Source organism: Pomacea canaliculata, linkage group LG1 (assembly GCF_003073045.1).
Source record: "Pomacea canaliculata isolate SZHN2017 linkage group LG1, ASM307304v1, whole genome shotgun sequence".
In the NCBI taxonomy this organism is placed as follows: Eukaryota; Metazoa; Mollusca; class Gastropoda; order Architaenioglossa; family Ampullariidae; genus Pomacea; species Pomacea canaliculata.
This window is the reverse complement of record NC_037590.1, coordinates 19354131-19372589: the sequence shown is the minus strand read 5'-3', so window position 1 is coordinate 19372589 and position 18459 is coordinate 19354131. Positions and strand designations below refer to the sequence as shown.

The 18459-nt window shown below is 36.9% G+C and overlaps 3 protein-coding genes across 3 annotated transcripts; 2 read left to right on the top strand and 1 right to left on the bottom strand.

Moving 5' to 3' along the window:
* Window positions 1-254: 254 nt before the first annotated feature.
* On the top strand, window positions 255-3648 carry LOC112575325 (dehydrogenase/reductase SDR family member 11-like). Its single transcript, XM_025257097.1, has 7 exons — window positions 255-562; window positions 890-1102; window positions 1233-1327; window positions 1844-1973; window positions 2498-2584; window positions 2696-2761; window positions 2917-3648. Exons 1-7 carry the CDS (start codon window positions 431-433, stop codon window positions 2956-2958), a joined length of 765 nt encoding a protein of 254 aa, XP_025112882.1. The 5' UTR covers window positions 255-430; the 3' UTR covers window positions 2959-3648.
* A 2178-nt stretch (window positions 3649-5826) lies between these two features.
* Window positions 5827-9688, bottom strand: LOC112561798 (dehydrogenase/reductase SDR family member 11-like). The gene is made up of 7 exons (XM_025234535.1): window positions 9353-9688; window positions 8812-9033; window positions 8520-8614; window positions 7880-8009; window positions 7259-7345; window positions 7082-7147; window positions 5827-6869 (listed from the first exon to the last, which is right to left on the bottom strand). The coding sequence occupies exons 1-7, from the start codon at window positions 9482-9484 to the stop codon at window positions 6828-6830; spliced, it is 774 nt and encodes a 257-aa protein (XP_025090320.1). The 5' UTR covers window positions 9485-9688; the 3' UTR covers window positions 5827-6827.
* A 137-nt stretch (window positions 9689-9825) lies between these two features.
* Window positions 9826-17970, top strand: LOC112561781 (ethanolamine-phosphate phospho-lyase-like). The gene is made up of 12 exons (XM_025234502.1): window positions 9826-9937; window positions 11241-11462; window positions 11927-12045; window positions 12400-12559; window positions 13106-13180; window positions 13556-13655; window positions 14715-14923; window positions 15488-15582; window positions 15739-15863; window positions 16241-16395; window positions 16800-16889; window positions 17362-17970. The coding sequence occupies exons 2-12, from the start codon at window positions 11410-11412 to the stop codon at window positions 17591-17593; spliced, it is 1413 nt and encodes a 470-aa protein (XP_025090287.1). The 5' UTR covers window positions 9826-9937; window positions 11241-11409; the 3' UTR covers window positions 17594-17970.
* Window positions 17971-18459: the final 489 nt, after the last annotated feature.

Sequence of the window (18459 nt, the reverse complement as noted above, 5' to 3'; positions counted from 1 at the left end):
CCGCCCGCCAGTATATATACTATACATACAGTATTAGGTAAAACTGAGTTAACTATATTAGTCCGGCCCTCTAAAACCATCCCAATTTCTCATGCGGCCCCTTGGGAAAATTAATTGCCCACCCCTGCTTTGGACTGACTGGTAACTTGAACAAATAAAGCCGTTTTTACGAACCCTCTCTACTATGCCACTCTCGCTACTATGCCACTTTTGCTCGGTCCCGGTAGGTGGCATAGTAGGGAGATTTGACTGTATTTACATTACGAACACACCAGTAAGAGGAGATCGAGTTTCTTTTTTTTTTACCTGTACCGGAAGTCGGTAGCGACTTGAGTAACCCTTCTCATGTGCATGGGATCAAAGGTTATATAGGTTGCTGAAGTCGTTTGTTTCATCCTCTTTAAAGAATAGCTAAGAAACATACAAAATAATGGATCGATGGCGAGGACGCGTCGCTCTGGTGACCGGAGCATCGGCAGGCATTGGAGCATCAATTGCAAGAGCTTTGGCAGAACATGGCATGAAAGTTGTTGGCTGTTCTCCTAACACTGCGAACATAGAGGTACGTACGCTGTCATGTTAATGTTATTAGAGCATGTGTCAGTCACATATGTACTCAGATCGAGTGTTGCTAAATTATTATTAATATTGTAGGCCCCTCAAGTTAAAGGGTTAAAGAGTGCCATGCCAGAACTGGTATAGATCAAATTATGCGCACAATTAACTACTCGAAATAATACAGTTCACGGCTTTAATGTACGGGGATGTGGGTGCAGTTTTAACGCATAAGTTGTGAAAGTTTCATATACGTATAAATATATAGACATATAAAGAGAAAGATTTTAATTGTGTATGGGTGGGGATGATAATTAATATGGCTGTTTTTCAGAAACTGAGGGAGGAAATCAACAACAAAACAGGTGGTGGATCTGTAACTGTTATACCTTGTGATGTATCCAAAGAAGAAGAAGTTTTGGCAATGTTTGAGAAAATCCCAAATCTAGGGCGTGTAGATGTATGCATCAACAATGCAGGACTGGCACATAATGCACCCATTCTGACTGGTGACACGGGTGTTAAAGAATGGCGGCATATGTTTGAAGTAAGTCAACCTAAATATTTACTATCTTAAGATTTTTTCCCTTGCACAAATGTTAACAGTGTATATCTTAAATTTAATGAATTTCAAGTTCTTTAATAGTTATCAGATAAAAGTAGTTTTTCCTGTTCAGGTAAATGTTCTTGGCTTGTTGATGTGCACAAAAGAGTCCTTTAAACTCATGAGAGAGAATAACATTGATGATGGGCACATTATTTTGATCAACAGGTAAATATTCTTTTACATTTTTCCCTGCAAAAATATAGTACTATATAATAAGAATTTATTATACTATACATTACGAATGTATGTTATAATATGAACGTGTAATGTGGGCCGTACAACTGTTTTCTGCATGTATGAGCTTGGTCTTATGTTCCATGTTGGAATTTTGGAGCAATTGATTTCTTCCTCCCCCCACCCCCCATTTCCCAATGTCATAAAACACAGTCTTGATCTCACCGCTGCACAACAGGACAGGGATTGTAAAGGTTGTACTGTTTGTGCTCATTAGCAGCCTTATGGTATTGCTGCACCAAATACTATTTAGCTTGGTCATTGTTGCTGTCATTGATAAAATCCTGATAAGGACATGCATGCAGATTCTCTGTTTTGAAAGGATGATTCCATGAAACATCAGGTTCACTTAAAACCCTAACACAATAACTTTGACAGATAGATCAAGGTCTCCAATTCTACAGTTTGTTAGTATATATATGCTTTTTTTTTTTTTTTGCAATGCAGTATGAGTGGAATACGGCAAGTTAAAGACAAAGGAGGCCACTGCTATAATGCTACAAAATTTGCAGTCACTGCTCTCCGAGAAGGAATTCGTAATGAACTCAGAGAACTGAATTCTGGAATCAGAATTTCTGTATGTACGAAGCATTTAAATACATTATTTCTTCCTTTTTCTTTTGTCTCTCTCTCTCACACACACACATACATAAAGATATACATACATTCAAGATAACAGCAGTTCTAATGTGATATATATATATTACTTTTTTAATGTTGACTGTAACATAAAGTAGCAACACAGAGAAAGGGAGAATATCCTTGTAATTTTTGTTTTTCTGGGCAATTCATCAAATATGGTTTTCTATGGTTAGTTGTACCTGTCTTTAATGAAAAATCTTATGATTTCAGCACTAAAATACATGACACATGTATATGTATATATATTACATGAATACATAGCCATACCTGAAATGACTTGCAGTCAGACATCTGCACAGTGAACACAGTGAGTTTCATATAGTAGTCTCAAATATATAGTTCAGTGCAAAAATGAAACTGTCCAGCTATTGATCTTAAGAATTAATATGATTTATCCGTGTGTAAAACCTTCAAATTGTTTTTCTAATCTAACATGAATTTGCATATTTTGTTAACCAGCAAATTTGTCCTGGGATTGTAGAAACAGAATTTGCTGCACATCACTATGACAAAGCACATGCCGAGAATGTTTATTCTTCAATAAAGGTAAGTCTTCTAATGCTTTGTATTCCAAAGAAAATATTGCACCACATATATTGGATATAAAATGCCTATAAAGTATGTGCTGGGCTGAACAATTTACACTTTCTACTGCAGTGTCTTCAGCCTGATGACATCAAAGATGCTGTTCTGTACGTTTTAAGTGCTCCTCTGCATGTTGAGGTAAGACTGAGTAAGACAAAAAACACACACACAAACACACAGAGTAGTAATAACTTTCTTGCTGCTAAAGATATGGATTGTGTTTAAGTGCATTGACGCTATCAGTTGCAGTAAGGCAGATAGCAGCTATATATAGACTCACTTTATTTCCTCAGATAAATGATGTGATGATGCGACCAACCCAACAAGTGTACTAGGGCAACTCTGTTTAGTTGTGAGCACCTGTTGGCTGCCTGCTACACAATGACCACAAGTACTATCCCAGTTCCTCCTGCAATTATCAGTTTAACGTTTTTTCTTCATGTTGCATTTAACAAGGATTGGTGCTTAGCAGAACATAATATTTATGTGACCCATGTACTTTGTGCTTGATTGTACAATGTACAGCACATGCCAATGACACTTGAATGGTGGCTGGCTTGTGCTGTGTGATTGTGGGGCTTGTATCTCACACGAATTCAAGCAACATTTTTTACTTATTTATTATTTACAAAAGATTTGTGATTTATTTCACTGTGCTGAAAGTGAAATGATTTTTTTTCTATACAAATTGGATATCTTTTGGTCACAGATGCTTTGACAACTGAGCTGTTATGCTGGTAACAGTTCATATGCTTACATTAACTTCAAACATTGAAATTTCTGTCGTGACATGTGTGAAGAAAACTGCTATTTTTAAAAATAAAGGATTGACCCTTGGTAGTATTGAGCTATCATTTTTTTGCATTTCTTGAAACTTTTCCAAAAGAGACATATCTTAAAGGCATTCCTGATTTGAAACTCCTAAAAATGCAATGTAAAAGTGAATGTATTTTTCTCAGCTATTTTTGTGATTATGTTCTGTCACTAAAAATATAAATAAAAATATTTGAATAAAATTGAAAAAATGTGTTTGTTGGTCATGAAAATGATAATAGGATTTCAGAGGCATGATTATTTACTTCAATAGCATCTACTGAGCAATAGAATTGTTACCTTAAATTAAAAATGTAAATATCTTAGGGAAATGCAAGCACAGCTGTTACATTTAAAAAAAAATTCTACTTAAACTATTAATGACACTATTCTCCCAGTAATAAATTAAACCCCTCACTGATGTTTAAATAATATAGTGTCTTCGCTTTTCAAAACAAGGCAGATACTGTTAGACGAACTGTATGAAAGTGTCTCGCACAAAGAAACTGTATATATTAGTTTAAGAAGCAGATTGAAGTGAACTTCAATTCCTTTGCTAGTGTGAATGAAATATTCTAAGCATATATACTTATAGCATATATATATATACATATATACTAAGCACTGGAAACAAATCACTAGTAGGCATTCAGGTACCACAATTTTCTCCCATTGACCAGACTGCACTTTTTTTTAAATGTTTACAACCAACCACAATACAATTTCAGTGTCTTATGATTTTAAGAATATTAACTGATGGCACAACAATACCCCTGGGTTGTTTTTTTTTTTACTTTAAAAGTCCAGATCGATGGACACTCAGATGTTAACATTAATATAAGTACTGTAAAAGAAAGTACTATAGCAAGTCGACAATTATCTTTCTCAAGCCCACACGTGTCCTCAATTTAAAAAATAACTCGTTCAGAAAATTTTACTTTTGAATCAATAAATATGTATGATCCACATGGTGTTATAAAAAGATAATAAAAATACCGTTATAGCTGTCAAGCATTTTGCCGATTTCTAGGCGGGGAGGTTACCCATTTTTAGAATTTGGGGGAGGGGCTTCTTACGAGGTGTGTACTTTATCCCAGAACTGTAAAAGTCGCGAGAATGTTGAAAAATCTCCGCCTACACCACACTCTTAGCTCAAGTCCGCCAACGGTTGTTGTGTCAAAGTTTTATTATTCGTAAATTAGTTCAAACTTCCTGTGATGTAAACCATTATCTCTCTGGAAAAATGTGGTTGTTAATAGTTACTATAGTGTGTATAGACACTGATAAACACGAATGTGATGGTTGTCATGGACAGGTCAGCGCTGGAACTGCAAATTGAAAGCAAATGACGTGAGGGAAAATTCTAATTTACTTTCTGTAGATACAATAAAAGTATTCGGAAACATAGTCGCAATACTACTATCATGTTCACGTGCACTCTCGCTTTTAATATATTTGATGCAGCATTGAGTGATACTGAATCCTACAGGCGAAAAGCACATTCAATAATTAATTTATATCTTCTGGTCATCAAATTGTAGCTTAGAATATATCTTTGTTTTTTGCCTTGCCTTGTTATTAGTTTCTTTTCTGATGTATATGCTATAGCGAAGTTGCCCAGTCAAAATGATTATGGTGTCCAGCCCGGCCATTTTTTTCCGATATTGTTGACCTCAAGTAAGTTTTATTCTTTTGAGAACCTCAATTCTATGCAGGCTCCAGATCACTGCAGGGACTGTAGATATCTGAGCAAGGACAAAGATTTTGTAGGTGATATGTATTTGACGATGAAGATTAGAACCACTTTGGGATTCATTTTATAGCTTAGGATGCGTATTTACGATCGAACCATGGACGTGTATTTATAAGTTCGTGATCGAACCGTGACAATCCTACCTGGTATATTATGTAGAAACACTTACATTTTTATTTAAGAAACGATAACTTAGCCTAAATGTGTCATTATTTTAGTATTTGTAGATAAACGGGTAGCAGATAAATGTTCACATGAGTGGCCAGAATGACCATTCGTCTTTTGGAAAAAAAAAAAACAATTAAAAAAATATTTAAAACGCAGGCCATCTATGCAGTCCCCTCAGTAATTGCGCCCAGACAAGCATACGTACCTCGATCGTTCTCCTAATACTTGAGCCAGACCTATATCTAGCTAAAAGATTCTCTTGAAATTTGTACTCCATGGGCCACTTTAAGCGCAGCAAGAGAATATAAGAGAAAAAGTAGCATGAAAAATAAAACATTTTTTGTGAGAATGATTGTGTAATTATTGTCCGAAATTCTATTTCAGACAATTATTTTTTACAGTAATTTCCTTGTCACTCATACTACTCAAGGCACCTTTCGCTCTTAACATGTGGGAAAAAAAACCCAAGGAAAATCAATAGTGTATTTGATAAAACTGCGAAAGACTCAATCCTTTCCTACCACAATTGTATACTCAGATTTTATTTAATTCTAAAGATAAATATCAGTGAATATATTTATATATACAATCTATTTTTTTCCCCTAGATATGCAAAACCATGTTTTGTTTCGAAAGGGGAAAAAAACTTGGCACAGACTTCAATAATCAAACGATTACCTTTTTCATATATAAGTTTACTTGGTTTGTTGCACACATAAAATTTAGAATATGTAAATATACACTAAATATTTTTTCTTTGAACTTGCTTGACTAGCAAACACTTTATTTCAATTTTAATCAAATATTTTTATTTATATTTCTAGTGACAAAACGTATTCACAAAAACAGCTGAGAAAAATACATTCACCTTTACATTGCATATTTAGGAGTTTCAAATCAGGAATGCCGTTAAGATATGTCTCTTTTGGAAAAGTTTCAAAAAATGCAAAAAAATGATAGCTTAATACTACCAAAGGGTCAATCCTTTATTTTTAAAATAGCAGTTTTCTCCACACATGACACGACAGAAATTTCAATGTTTGAAGTTAATGTAAGCATATGAACTGTTACCAGCATAACAGCTCAGTTATCAAAGCATCTGTGACCAAAAGATATCCAATTTGTAAAGAAAAAAAATCACTTCACTTTCAGCACAGTGAAATAAATCACAAATCTTTTGTAAATAATAAGTAAAAAATGTCACTTGAATCCTTTTAGCATACAAGCCCCACAATCACACAGCTCCAGCCAGCCACCATTAAAGTGTCGTTGGCATGTGCTGTACATTGTACAATCAAGCACAAAGTACATGGGTCACATAAATATTATGTTCTGCTAAGCACCAATCCTTGTTAAATGCAACATGAAGGAAAAAATGTTAAACTGATAATTGCAGTAGGAACTGGGATAGTACTTGTGGTCATTGTGTAGCAGGTAGCCAACAGGTGCTCACAACTAAACAGAGCTGTCCTAGAACACTTGTTGGGTTGGTCGCATCATCACATCATTTACCTGTGGAAATAAAGTGAGTCTATATATAGCTGTTATCTGCCTTACTGCAACTGATAACGTTAATGCAATTTCCCCTGGAGTAGTTCATTCTAGTGTCTGTATTTAAGTACATGATCATACTTAAACACAATCCATATCTTTAGCAGCAAGAAAGTTATTACTACTCTGTGTGTTTGTGTGTGTGTGTGTGTTTTTTTTTTACTCAGTCTTACCTCAACATGCCGAGGGGCACTTAAGACATACAGAACAGCATCTTTGATGTCATCAGGCTGAAGACACTGCAGTAGAAAGTGTAAATTGTTCAGCCCAGCACATGCTTTATAGGTATTTTATATCCAATATATGTGGTGCAATATTTTCTTTGGGATACAAAACATTTGAAGACTTACCTTTATTTCAGAATAAACATTCTCAGCATGTGCTTTGTCATAGTGGCGTGAAGCAAATTCTGTTTCTACAAGCCCTGGACAAATTTGCTGTTTAACAAAATATGCAAATTCCCGTTAAATAAGAAAAACAATTTAAAGGTTTCACAAAAGGATAGATCATATTAACCCTTAATATCGATAGCTGGACAGTTCCATTTTTGCACGATATTATAAAATCGTGACTGCTATGAAACTCTGTTCCACTGTGCAGATGTCTGACTGCAAGTCATTTCAGGTACAGTTATCTATTCATGTAATATGTATACATATACATGTGTCATGTATTTTAGTACTGAAATCATAAGATTTTTCATCAGACAGGTACAACAAACCATAGAAAACCATATTTGATGCATTGCACAGAAAAAAAAAAAATTGCAAGGATATTCTACCTTTCTCTGTGTTGCTACTTTATGTTACAGTCAATATTAAAAAAGTAATATATATATCACATTAGAACTGCTGTTATATCTTGAATGTATGTATATCTTTATGTATATGTGTGTGTGTGAGAGAGAGAGAGAGAGAGAGAGAGAAAGAAGAGATAGGAAGAAATAATGCATTTATATGCTTCATACATACAGAAATTCTGATTCCAGATTTCAGTTCTCTGAGTTCATTACGAATTCCTTCTCGGAGAGCAGTGACTGCAAACTTTGTAGCTCCATAGCAATGGCCTCCTTTGTTTTTAACTTGCCGTATTCCACTCATGCTGCATTGTAAAAATAAAACCACACACACAACCTGTAAAATTGGAGACCTTGATCTATCTGTCAAAGTTATTGTGTTAGGGTTTTAAGTGAACCTGTTTCATGGAATCACCCTTTCAAAACAGAGAATCTGCATGCATGTCCCTATCAGGATTTTATCAGTGACAGCAACAATGACCAAGCTAAATAGTATTTGGTGCAGCAATACCATAAGGCTGCTAATGAGCACAAACAGTACAACCTTTACAATCCCTGTCCTGTTGTGCAGCGGTGAGATCAAGACTCTGCTTTATGACATTGGGAAATGCTGAGGGGAGTGGGGGGGGGGGAAGAAATCAATTGCTCCAAAATTCTAACATGGAACATAAGACCAAGCTCATACATGCAGAAAACAATTGTATGGCCCACATTGTATGTTTTTATTATAAACATACATTCGTAATGTATAGCATAATAAATTTTTATTATATAGTACTATATTTTTGTAGGGAAGAATGTAAAAGAATATTTACCTGTTGATCAAAATAATGTGCCCATCATCAATGTTATTCTCTCTCATGAGTTTAAAGGACTCTTTTGTGCACATCAACAAACCAAAAACATTTACCTGAACAGGAAAAACTACATTTAGATAGGCAATTAAATTAGAAAAAGTAGATACAAATTTGGTAATTATGGAAGACACTGATTATTTCATATATCTTATAACAATTAAAGAACTTGAAATTCATTAAATTTAAGATAACTGTTAACATTTGTGCAAGGGAAAAAATCTTAAGATAGTAAATATTTAGACTGACTTACTTCAAACATATGTCGCCATTCTTTAATACCCGTGTCACCTGTCAGAATGGGTGCATCATGTGCCAGTCCTGCATTGTTGATGCATACATCTACACGCCCTAGATTTGGGTCTGCTCGGATTTTCTCAAACATTGCCAAAACTTCTTCTTCTTTGGATACATCACAAGGTATAGCAGTTACAAATCCACCACCTGTTTTGCTGTTGATTTCCTCCCTCAGTTTCTGAAAAACAGCAACATTAATTATCATCCCCACCCATACATAATTAATATCTTTCTCTATATGTCTATATATTATGAATATAAAAACTTTCACAACTTATGCATTAAAACTGCAGCCACACCCCCGTACATTCAAGCCGTGAACTGTATTATTTCGAGTAGTTGTGCGTATAATTTGAGCTGTACCAGTTCTGGCATGTCACTCTTGAACCCTCCTTAACTTAAGACGCCTACAATATTAATAATAATTTAGCAACACTCGATCTGAGTACATGTGACTGACACATGCTCTAATAACATTAACATGACAGCGTACGTACCTCTATGTTCGCAGTGTTACGAGAGCAGCCAACAACTTTCATGCCATGTTCTGCCAAAGCTCTTGCAATTGATGCTCCAATGCCTGCCGATGCTCCGGTCACCAGAGCGACGCGTCCTCGCCATCGATCCATTATTTTGTATATTTCTTAGCTATTCTTTAAAGAGGATATGAAAGAAACGACGTTAGCAACCTATAACCTTTGATCCCACGCACGTGACAGGGGAAGGTTACTCAAATCGCTACTGACTTCCGGTACAAGTAAATAAAAAACTCCCCCCTTACTGGTGTGTTTGTAATGTGAACACTGGGTTCACAATGTAGTTTTCTATATTCCTACTTGCCGTATGAGTCTCAAATCAGCCTATCAGTTAATGGGAAGAAGTATCATGTCATCGACGGTTTCATTTATTTATCCTATCTTTTTAAGATATGAAATCGGCAGGTTTTTATATTATAATTCTGATGACTTCTAATTCTGACGAAATTCTGATGCGTCTCGGTTGCGTCATAAAATGATGCAAGAAGAAGAGACCTGGGATATAACGATCAAGAAAAGAAGGAGCGTTAGAGAGAGAACCGGTTGGTAGGTCACCCTACTACATTTATTTATTAATGCCAACCATATCCAAATTAAGTGCAAAATATCAAGCTCAGAGGAGGAGGATTAGAGCACAATTAAGTTAAGAAATACATGAAAGCAATAAATGCAGAAGTTTTCCAAAAAGAAGTAGAAACTAGTCGAGCACAGCAGTCCCGAACCCTTGCAATTTGATAATTCTTTAGTCGTAAGTAATGATGCAGAGAATTCGGAGCTGTCAGAATTACCTCAAATCAGGGCTTCTGCTAAGGCTAAATTCTTTGGGGTCCCAGGGACCCCTTCTTCAGATTTTTTAGGGGTCCCTGTTCTTCGCCCCACTTTGGAGGGGACCCCACTGACGAAAATTGAAGGGGTCCTCCGAGCTTTTAATGCGTACTGTACGCAATTTTTTGCGTAAGCAGAAGCCCTGCCTCAAATAAATTGCAATTACAATTTATCTTGCGATATTTCATCAGATGTTAGCATACATACGCCATCGGTTTCAGCTTCGCAAAATATAGATCAGGATAAAAATGAAACAGATGAAATGGAATGGAAGTCTTTTCTTGATTATTTACATCAGGAAGATCAAAGTGAATCGATCAGACAGCGACAAAACGATTTTATCTCTGGGCAAGCCAATGTAACATTACACATAGTGCTTTGTCTCGTTTACTTTGTATTCTACATAATTACCATCCATCTCTCCCCAAGGATCCCAGAACACTGTTGAAAACCCCCCAAAAGTTAAACATTAGAATTGTAGAAAATAGTTCTGGATATTATTTTCACTTTGGACTTAAAGAATCTCTGTCTAAATCTAGTCTGGTTGGATTATCATAAAAGTATATGTTCTTAAGAAAGATTAAGGTAAGACTGTTCCACTTCAACACATTTTGTACGTACAGTACGTACATTATCTTCAGCACAAACTACTCAAGAAGTCTGCACGGCCTTAATGTCGATCTATCTTCTAGTTTATAAAACAACATATGCCGCTAGCTCAGGAATGCACTGAAATACAACTTTTATATTGTGCATTGTGTAAGATAACACAAGAATCACGACATCGCAGTCAAAAGCTGAGGACATGAGCAATCGGCCTAGCTTCTACAGAATTCTGTTCATCCGGGAACTGAAATGACATTTTCAGTTTATGAAAGCAGTAATTACTTTCAACAAACTCGTTCATCTCTGTCTTCATGATTTTTGGCGTTAAATTAGAATATCTCTGCATGTGGCACCTGTTCACGGGGTCGGCAGCTTTGCCGTGATTTACTTTTTTTTTTTTTTTTTTGGCTGGTATCAGCATAAAACACCAATTTCCCCTGGAACTGGACTGTCACAGCCAATGACAACGAAGGAAAAAGATCGCAGACACGAGATTTATCACTGGGGCAAATCACAAGGCATGTGGCAGTCGCCGTTCCCACAAAAGCAGAACGCAGACGACAATACAGGAGAACACTAGCTCGGCCATGAATGTTTTACCGAAATCTCGTATATTAGAACTAAGGAAGCAGCACATCGGGTAAGTATATTTATTACACACTGACCTTTACTGGTTCGAACCAAGCAGGTTCAAGTGCGTGCATATAACAAACAAACAGTGGGAGAGAGTTGAGGACATGACATTACAGAAACAAGTGCGACGTGCGAAAAAAAAAAAGGTTTGTGAGCTCTCTACCTTCAAGTATGTCAGCATCTGAACAAAGGAATTTCACCAGCTGTTCTTTTCTGACATTATCAGGCTGGTTTGTACTAGAGTAGATAAAAGAGAATGAAAACAACTTTAGAGCTGGATTTTGGTTTCAGGGTTGTAATTTAGGTTCAGCGCGGTACTCCACGATGCAAGATCTGAATGCTCATTTGTCTACTCCAGCATCCATGCACCCACACTTGCAGATAGAAAAATTGCTTGTAAAACAACTCATTCTTTTGTCACAACGTCTACATTGACATAAAAACTCTATCTTACCTTTCCCTTTTCTGCAGAGAGTCATGCCCGCTGTTTTTTGAATCAGATCCTATAAAGATCGTGCGTGCTTGCGGACAGTATATGTACGACGAAATGGGTGATAAGTATTTAGACTGCATCAACAATGTCTGCCAAGGTAAGAAGGAGCTCTGGCAAGAATCAGCGCTTTTTTGTGTGTCTCTTTATGCGTGCGTCCAATCTGAGAAACTGTCGCCGTTGTCATCTGAACCCACCAGCAGCTGAAAATAGCAACCATCAGAGGTTTTCAAATTATCTCTCTTCTCCAGCAGCAAAAGAACTCATTTTCTCTTTCAAGACAACTACTCACAGACTTCTCGTAAGCCTGTGCAACTACTTGTTATCCTATAAGTGTGCATATAAGAACACATTTTATATATATAACAGCCATGCCATTTGTATAACAATATATAATACAAAATATAATACAACAATTTCTCTGATTTGTTCTCTCTCGTTTGTGCCGTTGAAGTGGGCCACTGTCACCCACGAGTAGTGGAAGCTGGGACTGAACAGATGCGACAACTGAACACCAATACCCGTTTTTTACACGACAACATGGTGATACTGGCACAGAGAATTGCAGCCACTATGCCAGCTGACCTGTCCGTTGTGTACTTTACCAATTCAGGGTGAGTAACACAATCTTTAACTGTATTTGTTTCAGTCTCAATGCTTTTTTATGGGTAGGTGTGGAAGTGTGAGCAGCCTGGTGGAGTAACGGTTATCATATCGTTTGTCACCAATACAGTGAAGGCTGGCTGTCCTGGGTTCAGCTCTCGTCTAGGGCACGCTATTCTTTCTCTGCATGTGGCATCTTTTTACAGGGGTGACTGCCTTGCCGTGATACAGCCTTAGTTGGTGGTTCGGCGTAGAACATCAATTCCCCACACCTACCCACCTGTGTGAAAGTGAACTCGCAACAAAAAGAAAAAGTAAATAAATAAAAATAAAATAAACACGGACACACAGAATCTGGCTGACATATTCCTGTACTAAAAATAAATGATCTCTACCCATCCCTAAGACACATCACGAACCTCAGCCGCAGGGAGATTTTTTTAAACTCCTTGCTCTGTGTATAATTTTGACGTAATTAATATTTGTCGCTTTTGTTTACTATTTTAAGTTTGTTTGTTTGTTTGTTTTAATAGTTTTTTCTATGTTTTATACAACAGGTCTGAAGCAAATGACCTCGCTCTACGTCTGGCAATGCACCATACCAAAAACACGGAGATTCTCACTCTGGACAGGTATGTGCTGCAGGTGACCGGCACACAGAAACTATAATGAAGAGGGCCATACAAGGCAAGAGGGCATCACGTAATGTTTTTAATAGAAACAGAAACAGCCTTCTTGTAAGTTTAAAAACAAAAACTGAACAAACCAACAACCAAGTCTGACTTCAGTCGTCCATAGATTATGTGTGTTAAAGAAATTTGACTTGAATACACACACATATTTAAAACGGGATCCAGAAAAGGCATTTAAGCTTTCCCTGGATATAAAATGGAAAATCACCGTGATTTGCAATATCCAGTGCAAAAGATTCACGTATCAATGTTCCTTGGTTCATTTTATTTAAAGATAATTAAAAATAGAGAATGCTTGGACTGCTTTACTTGCAGGTCATATTTTGGACATGTGATATCTTTGATCAACCTCAGTCGTTATATGCTTGACGTAATGGTTGATAACGTTCACAAGCAGCCTGATTATGTACACGTGGTAAGCAGAATGAAAAAAACTTGTATTTGAATGCAGACAGCGCATTACACGCATAAATAAACATTAACATTCGATCTGCTAGGGACTCTGGTGGTGGTGCACACACAATACACAGAATCACTAGCACGTTCTTATCACAAAGCACAATTACCTATAGGCTGTCCAAACACAAATATTATTTCTCGGCCCAAGATAAATATTAATACAAACACGTGCACTCAGTCGTCTGGTATCCAGTGGAATACACACAGTCGTTTCACACCGCAGTTAAATATGCAGTGTTGTCCATAGGAATGGGAATCCCATGGGAAACGTCCCATGGGATGGGATGGGATGGGACAGCACACATTTGTATTTCCCATGGTAGTCGATACTTGATATTGCAAAATAAATTTACTGTTATTTCATTCATCAAGGATTTAAATCTTTCCTCTGAATCATCTATTGTATGTGAAGTAGCAGGAATTATAGAACAAAAGCCGAAAAGTGGTTTTCAGTGTTGTCCATAGGATTGTTAATACCATGGGAATCCCATGGGAAACGTCCCGTGGGATGGGACGGGATGGGACAGGCATAAATTGCCATGGGACGGGATGGGATGGGATAGAAAATATGTCCCATGGACAACCCTGTAAATATGTCAGGGGAAAACGACACAGTCGCATCACACAGCAGGTAAAAGCGGGAAAAGACCACATAGTCGCCCCAGGTACGGTAGATTGATTAAAAATATAGCACACAGCAGGTACCCAGCCTGCAAAACTAAGTTTCATGCAGAATCCATGCAGTCGCCTCTCGTTTACTTATCCTGTCTGTCCACTCTCTTCTGCTTTTCTTGTCGCTCTCCTTTCTCCATTTCTTTTTCCCCATCTTTTTCTTTGATGACATTATCAAAAGGGAGAAAACTTCGACTTATATTGACATTCGCCACTTTCATTTTCATGACAAGGGAAAACACATTAATGTTGCGAAATGTCTTTATTGCGTTGTGAATTTTTTTTTTACTTCCAAACTTTTATAAACTGGTCTGTCAATGCTAATGTATCTCCCATCTCCAAGGCGCCTTGCCCTGACATTTATGGAGGCAAGTTTCGTGACTGTGACTTCCCAGGAGAAGACATGGGCAAGAAATACGCTGAAGAAGTGGACAAGATTATTAAGGAAATACAGGGCAATGGCAAAAAAGTCTGCTGTTTCATTGCCGAATCCATGCAGAGCTGTGGGGGTCAGATCATTTACCCCCCAGGCTATCTAGGCCGGGTCTACGAGTAAGTATACTGTTTATCTAAGTTTGTTAAAATCTTATCCCTTTTACTGGTGAGTAGTCATAATTGATGAGCTGGTAGTTGGTTCGAAGCCTGGTCGGAACTGTGACTGGAAGCATACCCCCCTCTACCTCACCACCACCACCAATGTCTACCCAACATCTGTTAATCAGATATATGGATAGCGTGATTTGTCAAGAGAGGTAAAGGTGGCACAAGACGGTTGGACTCTCCCTTTCTTATGCTGTGCTTTGGACACAGTGACCTCCTGACGCTCCTACAGTCTACCTTTTTCTTCAAACAACGTATTTCTCAAGCAGATTTGTGACAGATTGCAATTTAAAAACGCACTCCGCGCATTATTGCTTTTTGAAAATATTGCAAAACTCTGTTTATTTCTTGACAAAGTGTTTGCCTGTGAATGAATAGTCCTTGAACATCACCAGGTTCTCCGACAGGTATACGTGATTCACGCCAAGGAACCTCGCAGTCTTTCTGTCACCCCTGAGTTCAGAGAAGCCTGATTGCGTTCGATGCAAGATTGCGTGTCAAATGTGTGTTTTTCAGGTTAGTAAAGAAAGCAGGGGGTGTGTGTATTGCCGATGAAGTGCAGGTGGGATTCGGGCGAGTGGGTACACATATGTGGTCCTTTCAAGTCGATGGTGAGTGAACAGAAAAAAATTTGTTATTATCATTACATTATTTAACACGGCTGAGTTGCTGTAATGATCTCAGAGGCGCGCGTGGTGCTTGTTTCGTTTTCCAAGTCCTATATACCCTTTGATGAATGTTATAATGATATATGTCTTGGAATTCAGGTGTGGTCCCAGACATTGTAACCATGGGCAAGCCGATGGGTAACGGACATCCCGTTGCAGCTGTGGTTACAACACCTAATATTGCTGCAAGTTTTCAGGCCAATGGGGTCGAGTACTTTAATACGGTAGGAGGAGGATTTCTGTCATTATGATTACAAGACTATTACTGGTTCTATAATTTGTCAATTTTGTGTTGATATTATACAATCAATACAATTTTCAACGTGATGACAACATTAATCCAATAACCGCTTAACATATATTTCGTGTAGTTATATATTTAACGATGTCAATCTACATATCTTTAAAGCATCAGCATAAACTATAACAGGCTACACCGATTTCGGTCAGTAAAGCAGTTGCTAGTGATGTTTGCGCACTAAATTTTTATTCTTTTTCGTTTAATTGGCTGTATTTCTGAGCTTCACATAGAAATTATAAACACGTACCCCCCCTTAATATATGATGTAAGCTTTTCCGGTTGGGGTAATTTTGTCATCAGTTCGGAGGCAACCCAGTCTCAAGTGCTATTGCACTTTCTGTATTGGACGTCATTAGAGATGAACACCTTATGGAACATGCTCTTGAAGTGGGTGGGTATCTCAAGGCTGAAGCTTTGCGACTGATGGAAAAACATCTTACCATTGGTGATGTCAGGTGATAAAATGTTCTTTTTCTTCTTTTAATGAATAAAATGCTCAGTTTTAAAATAAAGCGACCTGAGGATGGAAGTGAACAGTTCTCTTGATCTAACAACCCATGTAGTTGATAATGGAGCCCACTTTGAAAGAAGTGTTGTCTATGTCCTCTGTAAATCATATCTGCACAGTTTTCACAAAAAGGAAACTATAAACAAGAGACATGGCTCTATAAATATATCAAGCTCAGAGTAACACCTCTTGATAACATGTAACAAGTTATCCCAGATGCAAGTACACACCAGACTCTTGAATAAAAGTGTCATGTTTTTTGTTTGATTTCCTTCGGTTCTGGCATTTTCCCTGTAATTAGTACCTAATTAATTAATTTATTTTGTTTACATTTCTACAATAATTATTCAGGGGTAGAGGGCTTTTCCTGGGCATTGAGCTGGTGAAAGACCGTCAAACAAGAGAACCAAATAACGAAGCTGCAACCTACTTAATCTTCAGGCATGTTTCTTTTTTTAAAAATTTAATTTCTTTCAAAAAAGTAATATTAATAAATAATGATGTTTCATCTTCCTGCAACTTTTGAGAGTATAATAAAACTAGGGAATTTATTCAGTTTTTGTGCAATATTTTATTACATGTAACTCGAAACAGATGTCAAACTCTTAATGTTTATGATAAAACGTCTTTTATTACAAGGTAAATAAAGCGGTGGTAAACCATAAAATCTAACTGGAAATAAAAGAACAGGCAGGGAGAAATTACTAATATTTCCTTAAGACAAGCAATGAAGGAAAAAAGTGAATTCCATCATGCAGTCAGACTTTAGTGATATGGTAATCAACTTACTCATTAATAGTAATTTAATAGCACTCCATAATCTGTTTTCCTTGTGTGAAAAAAGATACATCGTTTCATTCCCATTATTTAGTATTTCTTGAGAAAATGTAATGAGGTCTTCATTTGTTCCCAGAATGAAACAGAAACATATTCTGCTAAGCCAAGATGGCCCTCACTGCAATGTAGTTAAGTTCAAGCCTCCAATGCCTTTCAGTCATGAAGACGTGGACCTGGTCATGAACAAACTAGATATGACTCTTAAAGAGATTGAGACAGGAGAAACGGTCTTTACAGTCCCAACTAAAGAAAGTGGGGCAGCTGTCACTGCTTTAAAATCTGTTGGCAGAGACAAGGTCTGTGTATAGAAATACACTGTGTGGTGGAGACAATGAGGTACATGAATTTCCTGCTACTGTAAGGGTTATCGTAAAATAATAAAACAGTACTTAAATAGAGAAACTTTATACTATTTAGTTACATTGCACTGGTAATGCATGTTTTGTTGAGGCCTTGGGTGTAACAATATGCAACAATAGAAATTGCTATAGGGGGACTCATTTAACCAATCTTCACTGACTGAAAGCAATGGTAGACTGGAAAATTGTATATCACCTGAGCTCATTAATTATAAAAGCAACATAAATGTCACAATGGCCCATAAACATCAGGCATTTTTATATATGTGAAGACTTTTCACTGTTAGGCCTGGACAGGAAAAAAATATATGGCAGTATAATGAGTATATGCATTTACTGTTGGTTTGTGTACGCATGTGTGATGGCGGGGTAGGGAAACTATGGGCAAACAAAAATCACTGCATGTCGATCATCGCACATGAACAAAGCGTCGATCATGGTCTGTTCGATCGGTGGATGGCTTGCAACATTGTAGATAAAAATGATTTATTTCTTGTCACGGCATGAAATATAAGTAAACCAAGAAAATATATAATCGCAGCATGACATTATTATAGTACAGCCTAAGATCTCATTTATCACATTGCAGAGTAGAGTCAATGCACAAAAAAGTTGCAATACAAATTCAAAATAAATAGTATATCTTCAAGCTCAGACCAGCTGTTATAACAATCTATACATGCAGAGACATATATCAACGGACAGAAGACAAAAAGATAAAAAAAAAACCCCCACAAAACAACAAACAAAAAACTTCATACGAAAACTAACATCCAAGCTGGAGAATAAATAATGACAAAATCTTCAGTTTAAAT